General features: G+C 37.6%; 1 protein-coding gene across 1 annotated transcript; it reads right to left on the bottom strand.

The window, feature by feature from the left end:
• Positions 1 to 1,931: 1,931 nt before the first annotated feature.
• On the bottom strand, positions 1,932 to 18,985 carry tmc2a (transmembrane channel-like 2a). The gene is made up of 20 exons (XM_036580250.1): positions 18,768 to 18,985; positions 18,577 to 18,615; positions 17,993 to 18,350; positions 16,322 to 16,477; positions 15,543 to 15,633; positions 15,351 to 15,432; positions 13,865 to 13,971; positions 13,669 to 13,767; positions 13,111 to 13,253; positions 12,549 to 12,696; positions 11,261 to 11,449; positions 10,329 to 10,508; positions 9,956 to 10,114; positions 8,339 to 8,467; positions 8,197 to 8,264; positions 4,892 to 5,131; positions 4,578 to 4,703; positions 4,386 to 4,464; positions 4,132 to 4,249; positions 1,932 to 2,503 (listed from the first exon to the last, which is right to left on the bottom strand). Exons 1-20 carry the CDS (start codon positions 18,805 to 18,807, stop codon positions 2,313 to 2,315), a joined length of 2,742 nt encoding a protein of 913 aa, XP_036436143.1. The 5' UTR covers positions 18,808 to 18,985; the 3' UTR covers positions 1,932 to 2,312.
• Positions 18,986 to 19,228: the final 243 nt, after the last annotated feature.

Here is a 19,228-nt window from a genome sequence, read left to right as displayed (position 1 = left end):
GTATGATAAACTGGACAATCTGAAAAAATTTGATTTCACAAGCTGATCCAGATATTGTAGTTTTGACTGAATTCTGGTTAAAACAATCTGTGCCTAGCTCAGAAGTAGCCCCACCTGGTATTTATCTATCAGTAGTGGACAGTAATTAAGTAAATGTAATTTGTTACTGTACTTAAGTAGTTTTTTTGTGTATCTGTACTTTACTGAAGTATTTCCATTTTGGGCGACTTTTTACTTTCACTCCACTACATTTCAACATTTCACTACATTTCAAAGTCAAATATCTTACTTTTTATCTGTAGTTCCTTTTATGTGTGTATAAAAATGTAACGTCAAAATTAAAGAAGTGTGAAGCAAGGAGCTTGTTTTGACCTGTTGGACATACCTACCCAGTGCAAGCATACGGTTCAACGTCAGTACAGCAGCGTAAAATTTTGGCAGTGTCTATTCCTACATAAATGATGGAACTAAACTTTGTGTAAATAGACCACAATATAGAAATATGTACACATGTGCAGTTGTGACTGGCATGTTTCTTTTTTCTGAATTGATACAAATACTATTTCACACACACACACACACACACACACACATCATCTAAACCACTTATCCTTCTGGGTCGCAGTGGGGTGCTGGAGCCCATCCCAGCTGTCATTGGGCAGAAGGCAGGATACACCCTGGACAGGTCGCCAGTCCATCGCAGGGCAACACTACTTTCATTTATAGTAAATTTGTTTTGGCTAGTTTATGTTTATGAACAGAGACCTACAGATGCAATATAGTAAAGGTAAACTCATTTATGAACCTGTGTTTAAAGCAAGTTTTTATTAAACTTAAACTTGTAACTAAGTTGCAAATAAATCTTAAACTGAAACTTTGCTTGTTTGCAAAAAGTTATTTCATAGCTACTTGGTTCTACCTAATGGAAATTGTTTGCTGTCAGTGTTTTGTGCTGATGATAATTTTAATAGACATCAGTGTCAGACTAATTAATGACATTGTATTAAAATATTGGTTTCACAAGAGTGACGCTAGAGTATTTTCATCTAAAATGAGTTAATGAAGCAAGAGTCGTGTTACAAAAATGATAATAGGACATTAGATTCATAATTAATCTTTTAGTACTTTTATTTTCGATACGTAAGTACATTTGAAGGCAAATACTTTTGTACTTTTACTCAAGTGGAGGTCTAAAGGGAGGACTTCTACTTTTACTGGAGTAATATTTTACCTTGAGTATCTCTACTTTAACTCAAGTACATGATTTGTGTACTTCGTCCACCACTGTTATCTATACAGAGTTGACAGGAAAGCAAAGGGGTGGCAGAGTGGCTATTTACCTCAGATCTACTATTCAAGTAACAACTCAATGTATTATCCAAAGAAAAATTAGTTTTCAGCCCTAAATGTGTGCGTGGGACGCAATAACAGTTTTGTGGTAGTGGGGATCTACAGTCCCCTTAGACACCCTCTCATGCTGTCAAAGATTTAACTGAACCTTTAAATCCATGCATCAATTCAGAATCCTAGGTGATTTTAATTTGAATTAGTTAACTAATGCATCCGAGCGTTTTAAGGAAATGTGTGGAAATCTCTAATGCAACTAATTAGAGAACTAACATGACCAAACTTGTGTGACCTCACCTAGTCAACACTAATAGGTTTAATTTTATCCAACAGATCTGACAAAAGTACTTCTATATGCGTATTTAACCCTGGTTTTAGTTACCACTGCCTTATCAAACGCATTAGAAACACTAGTATAAAAAAAGTTGGCCTCTCAGATGGGCAATGACCCCAATGGCTTGGGGGCCCTAAGTAACAGCTTATACCACTTATAGCTAGAAACACCTGCAGTGTTTAAAAGATAACACAATTATCACCATATATTATGCCTGCTGTGTAAAAATAAACACACATACACACACAAAAGAACTTAACATTCAATTTATTATAAAAGGCACAAGAATAAAGGTTGATTTTTCTGATGAACAAAAATGCTGATCATTTGAGTTATAAACATGAAATATATTATTTTAAAATATTATAGTCCAAATTACATAAGATGCACTTGATTCTTTAGTTGAGAAAATATTGCAGATCTAAATGTTTGTCAGAATTATGCTTTTAAAAGTTATTCTACACAACTTGAATTCCAATACTTTACCAATATATTTGTTGGAGCTTTAAGCTACTTTTACCTACGTACAACAACTTACAATGACTTAAGTCCCTATTCATTGCTTTTCTTTGGAAGATTGACTATTAGACAGACAGTACACAACATACTGCATCAGCATCCAGGTGGAATACTAGGGTCTGGGTGGTGGCCCCTGTCCCCTGCCACGGCTGTGCCCTGGTCCTGGTGCCCTGGGGCCTGGGGCCTGGGTCACAGGCCCCCGGGCATTAGGATTGGCTGATGCTAGCGACACATCCTTCTGCAGGTTCACAGCATTGCCTGCTGCTCCTGGCTTCACTTTAGGTTTCCTTTCATCAGGCTTGTCTGAGGTACAGAGAAAAAAGTCTGCATTAGGAAACAAGTACTTAAGTACTTAATAATTTGTACTTACTAAATGTCCAAAACGGCCCAGATTCCACATTCTCTTGTATTTTACTTTTTCCTCTTGAAGTACACTTACAACGCTGGTATGGTTTTGTGTACCAAAAACAGCCATATCTCATTTTTGACCAATTTTGCATTGCCATTTTCCCACTTTGCTTTATCCCTTAGAATTAAACAGGCTGTTTTTGTCAAGGTGCTCTGTAGACTAATACAAGTAAATAACCTCTGCTCTGACTGCCCTTTATTGTGCCTTGTCCTAAAACACTACAAGCTGTGAAAGTTCGCTCAGAAATCCTCAGGGACTTTGAGAAAAACTTCTTCCACTCATTTTGATTGTGTAGCCCATGTTAATTCATAGGGGTCAAACTTATAATAACAAAGTAAAATAATAACAGATTGAAATCATCAATATAGATAATAAAATACAATAGTGTATATTCAGGGCATGACAAAGTCACCTGAATGCCAAATGATTGATGGAAGATATTTAATTAGGCATGCTGCTTAAAGATGAGCTTACATTCATAGTACATAGTCGCTTTTCATTTTGCTATTTCCACAGCCTTCCTGTTGCATTTTTCTTAAATGTATTATTGAAATATTAGTTATCTAAAAGCACACTTAATGTTATAGAGGCCTCTCCAGCTTGAATAAAAAATGTTAAAGTAAGTTTTTACGTTCTTTTGGTGCCTATTGAAACAAGTGAGTGAATCCTGGCTGTTTTTTTGAGTACCCTTTTCAATTGGTTGATCTACTTCTGCTTAATACTGCTGGACTGTGGTCTGTCTTTGCCGTATGAAGGACCTGAGCGCATTCAGAAGGGACACTGGGGTTCTATTATAATTTTAATTCTTTTAATATTTTTTGATGATCTCTCTTTCAGTTATGTCATTGTTTTATTTGCAGATCTGTATATTGTGAAAGCACATCATTCAAGACAAAAAATTGTTAAGAATTACAGGTTTATTATTTACAACAACTTTGATTTGAGACTGTACAAGGCTCTAACTTGAACACGCTTCTAAACGTGACTGTTATAATACTCTCTGAAAAGAAAGATAACAGAGATTTGAGGAGATTTAAAAACACCTAGCAAAATTCTACAGCTTATTTCAGCTGTCCAGTGGTGGTGTGATACTTGTTATTAGATTGGGGATCCTGTAGTTTATATAGCCAGTCTCCTTAGCTACTGCTGGGTAAGTGGAGAAATCACAGGGTCACTAAACTACAAAAAGCCATGCATTCAGATTTTTTCCCTTTTTTTTTATAAAGATAGCGAAGCTAGACACCCTTTACATCTTCAGGTTTGTTCTAATAACTCCTCATGACTTTTAAAAACAAAGCCAACACGCGCTACAATGGTCTAAAACCTTATTAATGTTCACATACAATATTTTTTAAAAACGAGGAAAATTTGCTTTTTCATTATATGGGCCCTTGATGTGCTGTTTTCTTTTTTATTAAGCTGTTGAATGTGACCAAATAGAATATGAAATAATAGTAAAAAACAATATCAGTCAATATTGATTGTAAAGTTACAACATAACTTTATTAAAAATACTGCTGACCTTTCTTTTCCTCTGGAGGGGGCACATTTGAGCGGTTGGGTAGTAAGTCCTCCAAATCTTTCATCACTTGATTGGTGCTGTCTTTGTTATTCCGCCTGTTCTTCTCCTCGTCTCTCGCCTAGGAATGAGATTGTACTCCCATTTACCAACAGTAAAACCAATTTTAAAATAATACATTTGAATTGTAAATACTATAGGAAAGTAGGTTTGTTTTGCTTTGAGTCATGGATTCTATAATTTTGGATCTAACTTACCATCTGCATTTTCTTTTTCAGCTCATTGTTTGCATTTTTATAGGCCTCAGACACTGAGTTGAGATAGTAAATAGCCAAACTGCAAGAACAGTAAAACACTTTCTATGTATTATGGACAGTTACAAAACATGAGACATGATAACATCTGGAATTGTAGCCACAATCATACACAAACACAAGTGGGTAACTCACACCATAAGTAGGATAGCAGGGATGATGAGGCCTGGGTTGGCTGCATAACTGAACAGCGTCCCCAAAAATGCAGGCAGATCCAGCTCTATGGTCTCTATAATCACGTCAAACATTCTCTCCTTGCCACTGTGAGAGGGGACATATCAAAGTGAGAAAGTAAAAATTTGAGAAAGAGTCAAATAAGCATTCTCAAATTCATAAATGAATGTTCCAGTTTGGACAAGATGTGTGTACTACCATTCAGAACCATTATGTGTTGCATGTGTGTGTGTGTGTTTGTGTGCATGCGCATGCGTGTGTGAGCATGTGATGACCTAAAGGGCCCACAGTCGAAGGACGGGGGCAAAGACATGATAGTATAGACCACAGGCAACAGACTGAGGAAGAGGATGAGAAGAAGAAGACCCATGTAGAAGTTGTTGGATTTGGAGGCTTTGAAGACTCTTTCATGAGGCACGTTGCACGCCATGACAGCCCAACACTGGTAGTACATGGAGGTCAGAAGACGAAGAACGTTGATGCCAACCAGACCAGGGGCGTAAAATGATCCCATCCTAACACACACACACAAAATTAGGTAGCAGTACAGTTTGGATTATACATGGCGGCGATCAAAATAAAAAATAAAAAAAAACCAGAGGTTTACAATTCAACCTATAATTGAATTTATTTGAATGCATTTAAGCTGTTTTTAAAATACATGATAATGAAGTAGTTAGAAGTGTCAACTTTATGGATATAATGTAATACTGGGTAATTATAGCCCTATTTACTCCTAGTTTTCTAAATTGAAGAAAGCAAATTGATCAATTCGTTGCTTAGTTGTTTTGGTTGCCCAACTATGTGTCATTGCATCATTATGCAGCTTTCAGGTGGTCTTGATTTTATCACAAAAAAGACTTTTCCACCGGAACATACCCCATGAACAACCTCGAAAGTGTAATAATTGCATCAAATGAAGTCGGTTACGAACTGGTTAAAATAAATGCCATTTTTGTCATGTGTTAAGAACATTTTGATCACAGCCAAGGAAAGAACTGAACAAGGATTTTGGGTGGCATAATACAAAGTTACATACTTAAGACATCAAGCATGTCTTGGCTGTTAACTACATTTAAGGTAAGGGGGAGCTGTGTAAATTAATTGCTTATAAGGAAAGAGGAAAGTGTGCTGGACGGTGTTTCTCACTGCAGCAAGTCAATTACCCAAAAACATACTGCTAAAGCAACTATTAAGTTTATCAAGGCCAAAAAGTTTAATCCTTTTGACTGGTCAAGTCAATCACCTAACCTAAATACCAGCATGCATTTCAATTACTGAAGACAAGACTGAAAACAAAAAGACCGTAAAACATCCAGGGGAATATGCCCAGAATCTAGTGATATCTATAGGCTGAAGACTTCAAGCAGTCATTGACTGCAGCCTACTAGTACTAAACATGAAAATTTAAAGCTATACTATGTAAATTTTGGGGATTTGGAGACCTCTCTGGTGGAAATGTGGAAATGCATGCAACATGCAGAGCATTTTGTAAACTCAGTTATGCTTTGGACTTCTTCCCCGATGTCTAATTGCAAGCACACCGACAGAGTATTCAAAGAGTATCTATTATTTTCATGATATCTTTATCAGTACAATGTTGCTTTTGCATTTGAGACCTAAACTTTGGACCTTCTTTCTGAACCTGTATGTGTGATGTTACTAAATAAATATCAGGGTTGGGATAATTACTGACAAATTAGTAGTTAGCTACTTTGTAGCTACTTTACCAAAATGTGTAGCTAGCTACAATTTAGCTACTTTTCCAGAAACGTAGTGGCTACTTTTTAGCTACTTTTTGAAAAGTAGTGCACTACTTTTTAGCTACTTTCAAAGCGCAATTGTCAGAATGTTTGTGAATCTCCACCTGACACACCAAACAAGCCAAACTTATAGTGTGAACAAGACACTGCATTTTGTCACGTGCCAGAAAGAAACATACAATTGAAAAGCTGCAAATATACAAAAAGATCACCAAAAAGTAAGTTCAAGTGTAACCAACAATCAAACTCCCAAAGTCAAACAACCAAAGGTGTGATATCCAACAGAAATTTAGACTAAATAAAAGTAAAGTCAATCATTAACAAAAATAAAAAAAATAATCTCTTCACTGAATAATCTCTCCACTGCTGCAGAACTGTTGTGGCTCCACAGCAGAACTAGATGTTTAGGTAAAATAACAATCCTCTTTTGCTGTAAAATCGTTATAACACACAGTTCTAACACATTTTTCACAATTAAACGCTGGAGTTAACGTATACCTGCTAATTCACCCTGACGCGCAGACTGCTGGTCACACAGCAATGCAGACAATGAAAAGGCAAAGAAAGAGATTTAAGATGAACATCGATAATTTGGAGATGAATGACTTATTTATAATATATTTACTTGTATTTATAATCACTCAGCTGGTTTCCTCATACGTTTAATCTGCAACAACTCGCGAGATTGAAGTCGCTTCTATTTCTCCTGCTTCTCGTTCGAATTGTCCCGTTCCATCTTAAATGGCGCAGCTGTACAATCTGGCGCCTCAGGAACCATTTAAGGTGGAACGGGACGATTCGAACGAGAAACTGGTGAATGAGAAGCGACTTCAGCCTCGTAAAAAGTCAGACACTGAGAGACATTTTCCAAGTAACTCGCGGAAAAGTTCCCTGAGGTGTGAGAAAAGCAGCTACAGCTAAAGTCTGCGTTTTCGTGTATATAATATTTGTTAACCTGTACTAGAACATTAGCACACGCTGAGACAAATTTACAGAAAAGAATGGTAAAAACAGACACAAATGTTGTGGCTCCTAAGGTGGTTTCATTTCTGTTGAAAGGACAAAATGGCTCTTCTTAACATTTCGGTTGCGACCCCTGAGCTAAGCCTACTAGTAAGGAGTGATCAGTGTGTGACCGTTTGCTTGAACTGTCCGCGGCTCAGTCAGGAATGCACAGTCGCCACCAGCCCAGTTAACGACCGCGTTCTATGGTTCACATTTTGTGCAGATTGCTTGAAAACTGTAGTGAAATTGTAGCGAAAATTATCACTATAAGTACACGAGCATTTGTAGGCGCTACAGCTATTAGCTACATTTTATAAAAAATTGTAGTTAACTACAAAAAGTAGCGTGCTATTTAGCTAATCCCCCCCATCCCTGGTAAAGATGTACAATGTGGTGCCAAAAACTCCCACAAAATCTGACCCAACACCTCTGACTTATGAATGAATTTTTCTTTACATGGTGACTCACAGCAGAACACAGATACCATATTTTAGCATGTTGTTTTTCTCCTGAAATGCTACTTCTTTCATTTTTAACAAAAATCTTACACAGTGCAGCTTTAATTTCACATTACACTGTGTTACCATTATAACATTAGGCTGTTAGGACTGTTCACTCAATATAAATGTAAATACCCTCAAATATAATTCTACACTTCAAAATAATGGTCATTGTTTCATTTCAAAATCCAATGTGCCGGTATGCAGAGACAATTACTCCAATTACTTATGGACTACATTGTATGTTATCTCTATTAATATGCATAAAAATAACATTGTGGTCTGCTGTGTGTATTTGTGTTTGTGTCCTACCAGATCATGCCTTGATTGAAGACTAGACCAAGGACATTGCCACTGATGTCAAACTCACCATAGGAGGGCTGAAGACAGACACAAAATGTAGTTATCAAAACCGGTTAATCTTGAAAGCATCTGAGAAGTTTGGAACACTTACCCAGCCTGCCTCCAGGTCCCAGCACCAGCAGTAGTTAAGGAAGCGTACTATCAGAGCCCTCAGGAAGTCTCCAATGAGTATAGTCAGATAGGTCACCTGGATATCTGAGATGGTCAGCTTTACAAACTCCTGTTGAGAGCAGCGAAGGAGAACTTCAGATTAGCCCTCCATTTCAATACTGTTTGTAACGTGCCATTTTGCAGTTGTCCTTGCCATTTCCCCTTTGGAGAATCCCCTAACCAATTCAAATTGAGATTTGTGTAACAAACTACTCCATCTGTTATGCCCGCCGAAGGAGCTTCATTACTTTACTCTGCCAGCTTAATACTTAACAAGCTAAGGGATACACAGCTAACAACATTGAAAAAGGACAATGCCTCACAGTTCTCATAAATTCAACACTTAAGCCGGACAAAGAAATTAAATTAACAAAGTTTCTGTATGGTCTACTCAAAAAACAGTTTGCATTACAAAGTTTGCTTATCTAACTAGCTAATTAGCTCACTGAGGCTAGCCTAGCTGATGCCAATTGTGTTGGGCATGTTAAAAACAGTATTGAAATACAAGTTAAGACTTAGCAAAAAGAAAAAAAAAAAGCATTTTCAGTTAGGTATCATCACCTATGATGTACTGACAGTATGTTTACATGTAAAGATTTTGCCAATCCGATTGAATACATTCCGATTACAGATTAAGACTGAGGTGTTCATATGCTCACTCTATTCAGCCTGATAGAAAATCTTCGTCTACATGCGCACAAGTAATACAAAATGACGCGCATGCGTGGAGTACCACTTAGAGTTGCCATGACAGCGAATATCACGTGAGATCCAGTCAGAGTGAGATGAGTTTTTGTTGGCGCGCTTGTGTTTTAAAATATGTCAGTCAGAAAAAGTACCTCACATGTACTTATTAAAGAAGGGCCGAGAATAAAACGTCATGTTCCAAGACACATAAGATGGACACCCGTCCCATCGCCGTCTTTTAAAGCTCAAAGTGTAAACTTGGTCTCCTCTGCAGACCAGTTTCTGCTCCCGCCATGTAAACTTCCGCTATGACGCGAACGCACATTCGCAGAACGTATGTACACGTTCCGATTGGAAATGTAATTGGATACAGGTGTTTACATGGCTATAATTCTTCTATTTAACGGATTATTTACAGGATTACCCGCATCGTTCAATCGGATAGAAATTGTATTCCGAATGATGTATACATTGACGTATTCTGTTCCGATTGAGCTATTAGTCGGATTATTAACGGATTGTTAGGCTGCATGTGAACGTGGGTACTGTAAATTCAAGAATGCTCAAACCTTCTTTTGACCATGTTGGCTTATATTGCAAATGCTTACACTGAACATACTGAAGTGTAACATTATTTCATAATCTTGCACAAACCATTGCAGTCATGATTAAACTAATGTAAAACCCAAACCCAAAGCTGAACCTGAATTTCTTTTACGGTAATTAATTACAACATAAGCATAAGTCATGATCATCTAATAAGATGTTTAATGCAATTCATACACAGTTCATATACACTGAAGTAATTTTTCAAATGCATCTAAATCATTAGCATGGCAGGGGCAGTGAGTGAAATAATGAGGGTCATTACTATCCCCACTGTTGTCTCCCAACACGGGCCTCGGATGACGTCAGCAGGGTCAATAGGGGGCGGTGTACCAGTCTCATTGGGGTTATTGGCCGTGTAGTTGGCAAAATACTCCTTCATGAACCAGATGCTGGCATTCTTTATTGCCTTTTCTTCTTCCAGCTTAGAGACAAAAAACAAATATTGATTGAAAAAAAAAAAAAATTCCTTGAGGGCCTGGAGGCAGATTTTTCTTCTCAAACATACCTAATTCAACTCATCAGTTAATAGCCAGATTTATTAGGTGTGTTAGAGTTAGAGTACTTTGGCCCTCAGTTCACCACCCAGGTTTCAAATGATGGTGATTTCATACTAAGAATTAGGATAATTTTCTTACCTTTGCATTGACCTCATCAAACAGAGCCAGCAGGAAAGTGTAGAGGTTACCCAAGAAAAGTGCAAAAATGCGGCCAAGCTGCCACTTCAGGGCAATGCGGGGGTGGTAGTCCTCCAGCTCAGCAATGGTTTCAAACAGCATGGGTCCTACCAGTCCCAGCAGAGACATGATGATCTCCAGCTGAAAGGTGTCCACCAGTACACAATCACCATTCACTATTTTGTACATATTTTATGCTTTAAAGTCATAAATCAGAACATATAGCTTTTATAGCTTCTATATACTGTGTATAGTATCCACAAACAGTTTTTTTTATTATTTTTCATAGTATACATGTACACATAAAATATCAATGCTATATTATGATTATGATAAATAATTAGTTATTCTAATTATTTTATTCTTTTTATTCTTCTTATTTTATAACTTATTCTTTAAGTTATTCTTTTGAATAATCTTTATATCCACATTGTTGCAAATGGATATATAGCACTTCTAAACTCTAAAATAAAGTGACAGAGAATATTAGGAAGCAAGCTTAATCTTTTAAAACATATTTGTTCAGCCTAGTATATGTCTATAGTATTATTTTAGTATTATTATTTTGAAACACTAAAACAATGTCAGTAATGCCCTGCCTTGACTTGCTCTGAATTTACCAAGAAGGAAGAATGGTTAATATAAATACTGCACATTTTACTACATCGTTGCTATGCAGTGCACTTGTTATAGTTTTTCATTGTAATACCAATTGCCCATCTGATCCCATTTTGAGCTAATGAGGATAACAGTAAAGGTGTTAGGCTATTTAGTAATACAAAGACATCTATTTCTGTATTTTCTATCAAACCAATAAAATGTCTGACTGAGTCCGTACATAATGGAGTGTGGATTGAGAGACATAAAGTAGAATGTCTGTTGTGCTGTATTACCTCATTTTTCTCATACCATCCTAGGTCATCTCTGTTAGCAAACTCTTGAGAGCGTTTGACCACAAAGTAGATGAGGTAGCCACTGCCTCCCAGGGTGCAAGTGATGAGGAAGTTGGCCAGAACACGCAAGAACCTCCTGAGGTGAATGTTCTCGTCCTTCTGGTTCTCCTGTTCATCCACTATGGACTCCTGCAACACAGCATAACTTTTCAGTAAGAAGGCAGACACTCATTTGAGATACATAGTCTCAAATACTCTTATTATTTTTCTATCACAGTATAGGAATAAATGTTGAGGAGCATGAAAGTCTTACAGACAGTGGACATCCACAGCTGTCACGTGAAAGAACATCCAGAAAATGAGACACAAAATACACACACACACAATACTGTGCAAAAGTCAGACGTATACGCTTCATTTATGTTTCCAGTCAAAATGGCCATAAAGTACGAGTTATACATTTTTCAGGAGATTCTTCTGAGGAGATTAGATGTAAAATTATCTAAGGAAGGGGATAATAAGGGAAAGATTACAAATGAAAGAACAGGGGTTTCCAACTGGAGTTCAAAAAAATAATAAAAGATGGAAGATTAAATGGAACTCCTAACAACTGTGCAAGACCTGGGAGACCACCAAAACTGTCACCAGATAAAGAGTACTTGAAAGCTTTCATCTTTGAGAGACAGGACAAAATCAAGATCTCTTGCTTGAGATCTGAAAAAACCCACAGGTGCTTCTTTCCATCCTTACCCTGAAAGCTCACACAGTAGGTCTGTGTAGCTGCCTATAAGCTGTTGCTGAGAAGGAAAAAGACAAAAAAGACAAAAAAGGAAAAAGAACAATAGAGTGGTCATCCCAGAGCTCAGACCTCAACATTATAACATGGGTTTGGGATTACTTGGATCGTGAGAAGAAGAAAATGCAACCAACTTCTAAGATTAAACTTTGGACGTGTAGAAGAATATTCCTGCAGATTTCTTTGTAAAACTGAAAGCATGTCTCCTGGAAATAAATGAAGCTTTATAAAGGCAAATGTGGACACACTAAATACTGAAAAAAACTGACATTATGTTCAGTTATTGAGGCGTATATATGGCTTCTGCTTTTTTCCTGATGTTCAAAAATGCACTTAGTGGCAGTTTTGACTGGACATTAAATAAATGATGAGTGGTCTCTTTCTTTTGTACACTACTGACATCCTTTATGCTTCTGTATCCAACAAAAAGAAAAATAGAAGAACAGACACACACACATCCATACAAACCTACCCCTGTGTACCCACACACACCTTGAAGCTGGTGGTGATGGAGGCATACTTGTTGTCAGCCGTCTCTGCGTTGCCAATGAGGTAGTCCCAGCTGGTGAACATCTTCCAGGCGAAGGTGAATTCACTGTCCTCACCGTCCCCGCCCCCCACATCTGCGTTTTTAGCCATCCTAACGGCGAGAGTGGACTACGTTCACAAACTCACTGAGAATCCACTCTGGCTGGCAGGATAACAGAAGCGCATTCTTCCACGCAAGCAACCGGTTTGAGCCATGGCAAGCAAAAGTATACCTGACTGTGGAAAGGGTTAAATCTAAACTTATTCTACAAACATAAATGCTTAAAACTGTCCAATATAAACACATAACTAACCTTTTAATTCATTCTCTGACATAGCACATTATCTGTATATATTCCCTCTCAAGATCTAAAATATCATGCATTTATAAGAGCTACCTGAGAGGAACCTGTACTACTTCCAATCAACAGATACACAGCTGGCTGTTTAATTATTAAGTATGGTCTGTAGCAATATTTCATGCCATTTCTAGAGGTTCTAGTAATGGATGAAACAAGAGACTCACGTTCGGATCACAACCATCAGGCTATACCCGAAGGTCCCAATGCCCACCATCAGGTAGGACAGAGGGAGACGGAACTTCAGGAAGCCAATGGTTCTCTGGTTATTATAGTAGCCATAGAAAAGGACCGAATACTTGCAGTAACCCTGTTAAAATAGGATTCATTGAGAGGGAGACACAATGTTAGACACAATTTTTTGTTTTTTTTTTAACAGAAAACAAACGTTAAGACACGGATTCTGTGACACTGTATATATCACACATTGTCATATAGTTAATACATTCCTAAAAATAAAGATGCCAAAAAGGGGTCTTTGGAGTAAAGCCACAGAAGAACCACTTTTGGTTCTCTAGGGAACCTTTCAGTGAATGGTCCATTAACTTTTTTGTAAACATGATGTGTTAGTGTGAAGAAAGTTTTAAAGTTTGAAGAACCTTTATGTAATGTGAAGGCTCTATAACAAATATAACTTTTCCTAGAACCATACCAAGCCACAAAATATTTAGGAACCTTTAGTTTTAAGATCATAGATGTAATATTGAATAAGGGATCCATCTTACATTAAAGTCTGTGAGAACAGAGTAGTCCATAGCAGTGTCCTGTTCCTCTCTTGGCACTGTTTTCCGAGGAATGGATCCATAGGGAAGGCCCATGAGAACCTGCAAGATATCCACCATCCATTTTGGCTCATTAGAAATAAACAGTGATGACAGCAAACAGAATTCTTCACATGTAAACAGGACCATGCTTGCAGACCTCTGGGATCACGACCAGGCCAAAGGTCAAACTGAAGAGGACTAAGTTCATGCCATACATCCAGCGGAGGAAGATGAAGTAAGAGGCGACTGAAGAACCAAAGTGACCTAAAAGTGAAGTGCACAGAGGGACAGGTAGGAAATTCAAATGCAGTTCCTATTCTTGTCACTAGGTGGCAAAGTGGTTTTTCAATATAATTCTGCAGTGAAGCCTTGCTTTCTTTACAAGATTCCATGTGATGGAACAATTTGGCAAAAATCTAAATTGCACCTTATGTAAAGAAATAATTGGGCAAAAAAATCTAATTTACACTTAATGCAGTTGACATGTTTGGTGTGCAATGTTTGTTTAGTTTTGTAATGATGCTCCAGGGCTAATGTAGTTTATACTTAATCAGTTAGCATTGTGCTAATTGCATGAATAAATAATCAAACACTTTCCTCAAACTAATTCAAGGACATGCTTAGCCCCGCAGGGCATTTTTAAGACAGGCATAAAACAGAGAAAACATAATTTTCTGAACTTCTGTAAGATACATCTGTTAAAGTTTTATGAGTACCGTTCAAAGAGACAAAAATGGACAAAATAAAAGTGGACAAATGTATGTGGCATAGCTATAAACAGTATAAACATCTCGAAGCCTGAATTACTTTCTATCTGATTGTTTTGAGGTCAGTGTTTAAGGAATTAGGCATGCAGTTTACACAATTCCAGTAATCTTCCTTTACTTGCTAGATACATTAGCCTTGTAAATGCAATTCAATCTGAAAAAGTCATCTGTAGACATCAAACATGTCTTGGCTAAATAACTACATTTGGGGTAAAGTGAAAATTATATAAACTGTGTAATTTCTCACCACATTTCTTTCATGCTACTTTAGCATGGTCATCCCAGAGCATGCTACTACCTAGTGGAGTGACATTAGCCAGAAACTTCTTCCTCTCAGATTTACACATTTGGCTTATACTGACCTATTAAAACAGTCCCAAGACTCTAATGAGGTCGAGGTTTATCATCATTCATGCCACACTAAAATTGTGGTTATAACATTATGCAAGAATTTTGAGGGTGCCCCTCTAAAAGTAGTTTTGGTTAAATATTGCTATTGTGAAACTTGTTTTTCGTTTCCTGGCTGCCCCACAGCAAAAGACAATACCTGTGCAATCGATAATCATCAATTAGAGAACATGAGGCCCTCCATGTTCTGAAGCAGCTAGTTATATCAAGCATAAATATGACATTGCAAGGTAATTCCCTACTAAAGAGACTGGATTATATGGCAGTTGCTGTGAATTGATTTGTTTTGCAGGTTTTTGCCAGTGTTGTTAACCATGAGCTGTCCATCAGAAATACAGCCAGACATGCAGGGTGGAAACAGTCAAATATAACTAAGTTTCACCCTGAATCACACACTACACTAAAATATGTGAAATGTGCAATTCAAAGATCGTACTGAAACAGACCATTTATATCCAAATCACTCACTTTCAACCTCTTTTATTTTCCGTTCCCAGGGTATGCAGGCCGTCTTAAAATTTTCAAAATCTCTTTGAAACTTGATCCATTTCTGACAGAAAACAAAGAGAAATATAAAACACATTTGACATAAAGATCAATAAAACATAACTAAATTATAGAATATATTCTGTCAGTTTTGTAAGAATCTTGCTATCTTACCTTCATCATCATGACTTTGTAGGCGTAGAGTTTCCTGCCCTTTCCTTTTCCCAAAGCCCCCTCAAACTTATCCACAAACAACTGTGCTTCCCTACAGAGAAAATGAGCAAATGGGTGAAATGAAATTTGGATTGAAGGCTGAATGGATTTTAAATGTAGCATATTTGCTGCAGATGATGGAAATGACTGAACTTCTGGTCTACATTGCAGATGAAAGAAAGAAAGTAGGCAGTAAAGCTATTTCTTCATTGTGAGATAGACTGTACTGGCAAGTTAAATTCTCCCATTAGCAATAAAACCAAAGTATTTATCAAATAGATTCTTAAATATAGCAAACTGATCTGCTAAAGAGGTAAAATAGTCATACTTTAAATACTCTTAGTTAAAATGTATTTAACTCATACAGATTTTGTATGCATGCTTGATGCCAAGTCACTATGTCTAAAGGCCAGTCCAATAAAGTCCACCTTTGAACTTATTAAAATTAGCCACCTCCCATCTCCCTATCCTTTTTAGTGATAGCTTTCATTATATTATGAAAGGAGATCCTAGACCAGATGTTCTGGAGCTTCCTATTCATACAAACAAGGGCTATAACTTGGCCATTGATTTCCTCCTAGTGATCAATCAAAGGCTGAGTTTCAAGATTTCACAATTATTTGTCCTGTAGGGAAATTTATCTAAGGAAATAAAATCTGACACATAATTACAGCATGCTAATGCTAAAGGTCTGCAATTATCCAAATAGATCTCAGAGAACATGCACTCCTCTACAGTACTTTAGGTGTTTGAGCCTCCTCTTCATCCGCCAGGGCTTGTTCCTAATGTTCGCAATCAGCTTCTTCTTCTCCTCCACTTCCTCCATCAGTCGGGCCCTCTCCCCCTCTGACATGGACTCCTCCTCTTCTTCCCCCCCCTCTGACTTTGAGTCCTCACTTGGACATTGCAGGGGACGGAGGGATGAAGAAAGAAGGAGTGATGAGCAATGCTGTGAAGGGTGCTAGCAGACATTTAAACTGATCTGAGACCAGTTTTGCAGCTTCTTTACTGGAACACTGTCCTAGACCAGCATAAAGAGGGAAACTTCACCCTAGAGCCTGATGGTCAAAGTGTCTGGCCTCCACTGCCAAATAATGCAGTAGGCCTGTTTAAAGAATGCATGTGGAGCCAAAGCATTAAAAATGCAGTGCTTGTAAAATGTTAATATGACACCGTTTAGTTAACATAAGGACTGAAAAATTCTAAAGGATTTTTTTGCTCATGACTACAAATGCTAACACTGCTAGTAATGAAACAAAACTTGTTGGGACCAATAAACACTATGCAATCATGCTAACTGGCCCCTTTAGCTTTCATCTGTTGTGGGCCACATGAGGATTTTTGGAACTGCAGAAAATAGCAGAGAGGAAAGCAGAAAAATAAGAAAGAACTTAACTTTCTTTCAGAACAAGCTTACAGAGTGAGAATTGTTCACAGAGACAATAGGAACCAGACATCTGAAGAGGTTAATGCCTCTAAAAGCGACATAACAGAGAGCACCTTTTATTATGTAGAACATTTTTTGGAATTCCCCTTTTAAGCAAAATTGACCAGGCTTTTGTGGTTGTCACCCCAAAACTCTCAAATCTACTTATCAACATATGATGTGTTGAAAGTGAGCACCAGTTTTACTCATTAGCATATAATCCATCCCATATGCAAGAAAAATTCATGTAGATACATTTGATCTCAATAATAATAAATGTGCAATATATGCGCAATATGTGTGATGTTTTAAAATAAATGTGCAAAATATATTTAACTGTGTCACAACAAAACCTCTAGTATCTCCATTTTTGACATTTTTTCCTAGTTTGGAAAAATGTTCTCCAAGTGTCCTCTCCATTTGGTCAAAATATTATAATGAGTGGACCAATAGAAATGGTCCAAAATCTTGTTACATTAACTTATATTGACAGTTAAGAATGTTTTTTCCTTCACCTGTAAAAATTGTTTTTTGGAGATGCAAGGTTTTGTTCAGCTTACAGCAATTTAGCCCTGCTTGTTCACATTGAAGTTAAGAGGAACGTTTCAGCCTGGACCACTTTTTGATTGAGGCACAACAGAGCAGCCAATTAGAACAGAGGTCATTTACAGAGTCTTTCAGGCACAGTAACAAAGGCTAAAGGGATAAAGAGAGGATGGACAATGGTAAATGTAAAAATTAATTGCGAGTGATTTTGGTACATAAAACCACACAAACATTATAAGTGGACCTCGAGGGAAAAAAATACAACACAAATTTAGGGTATGGGCGCTTTAAGGCTGCAAAGCCTTTTGACTCAGTGCTGGTTGTTTTAAAAGTGATATATAAAAAAACAATGTTCTTAATAAGTATTATTAAATAATTAACTGCTTGGTAGAAACAACATAAAACAAGAGAATCTGTTTTAGGTTGTTATCCAGCATACCTACTGTTCTTCTTCTTACTGTTCTTGTCATCATCCTTGCCTTTGCCCTTGCCTTTGTCCTCCTTCTGTTTCTTGCCTCCTCTCTTGTTTCTCTTGTTGGATTCCCTGTTCTCACCCCCGTTCGCTCCCGGTTTGCCTCTCCTCCGGTTTCCTGCGGACCTCCTCTGTGGAATTTCATCATCGCTGTCCTCCTCCTCGACCTGCTTCTGGGCTGCTTTTTTCCTGTTGGCTGCTCTGCGACCTCTTGGGGGCTCATCATCTTCATCTTCGTCCTCGCCATCCTCACTGGCGGCTGCCTTGCCCTGCTTGCCTGCTGCTGTTTTTTTCTTTCCACCTTTGCTTTTGGCATTGGTGTCCTCTAAATGCATACAAGTAGGTATGTACAAATGCTCATGAGAGCAAAAGAGCCACACTTATTTGATTTTACACAATTAGAATAAGTCAGCGCTCGAATTCACAGATGAATAACAGAAAATTCATCATAATTATGGAATAAAGTGGACCAGTATTGCACACAAAGCTATACAGTGACAAAGAATCGAAAAAGGTACACAAACACATGAAAAGTACAACTTTCTACCTACCCTCCGCACTCTCCACTTCTCCATCAATCTCTATGCCCACTAAATAAGAAAAAACACACAGGACCCCATAACATACCTCTCTCAAAACACATCAATAGAAGTAAGATTTGGAAAATGGGGCAAAACAGGTTAAATAAAATATCAAATGGAACTTCATATCACATCAAGTAATTTAAAGTTAACTGCCTCACCATCCTCTAATTTCCTTGTAACGTCACTTTTCTTTGGCATTTTGGATGTTCAGAGATGCTCCGTGTGCTGGAATGTTCTGCTGGACACAGGCAATCTAGCACTTTCCGCCAGCGCAGGTGTGCAGCTCATATCCAGTAACTGACTCCCTATAGCCATGGCAACACCACGTGATCTCCCCATCAGATATGTCTAATATCAGGGGCAATAGTATCAGCTGATCTGTGAAAGCAAAAATAAAAATCATTAAAGGGTAATTCAGCTCATGTTTGAACCAGTATATTTAAGATAATCAAAAACAGGTAGAAGGAATAACTAGGACTGATGAGCATAAAGGGACTTCCAGTTAAGGAGCATTCAGCAATTTGACATTTTAAGGCCCACTTAACACATCAACAGTTGCTTAGGACCAGCAAGGCAGCATATTATGTCTGATTAAACTGTCAGATACACTCTCACTCAT

Source organism: Colossoma macropomum, unplaced genomic scaffold, assembly GCF_904425465.1.
Source record: "Colossoma macropomum unplaced genomic scaffold, Colossoma_macropomum, whole genome shotgun sequence".
Taxonomy (NCBI): Eukaryota; Metazoa; Chordata; class Actinopteri; order Characiformes; family Serrasalmidae; genus Colossoma; species Colossoma macropomum.
Note: the sequence above shows the minus strand (reverse complement) of the source record. Positions and strands in the feature narration are given on the sequence as shown.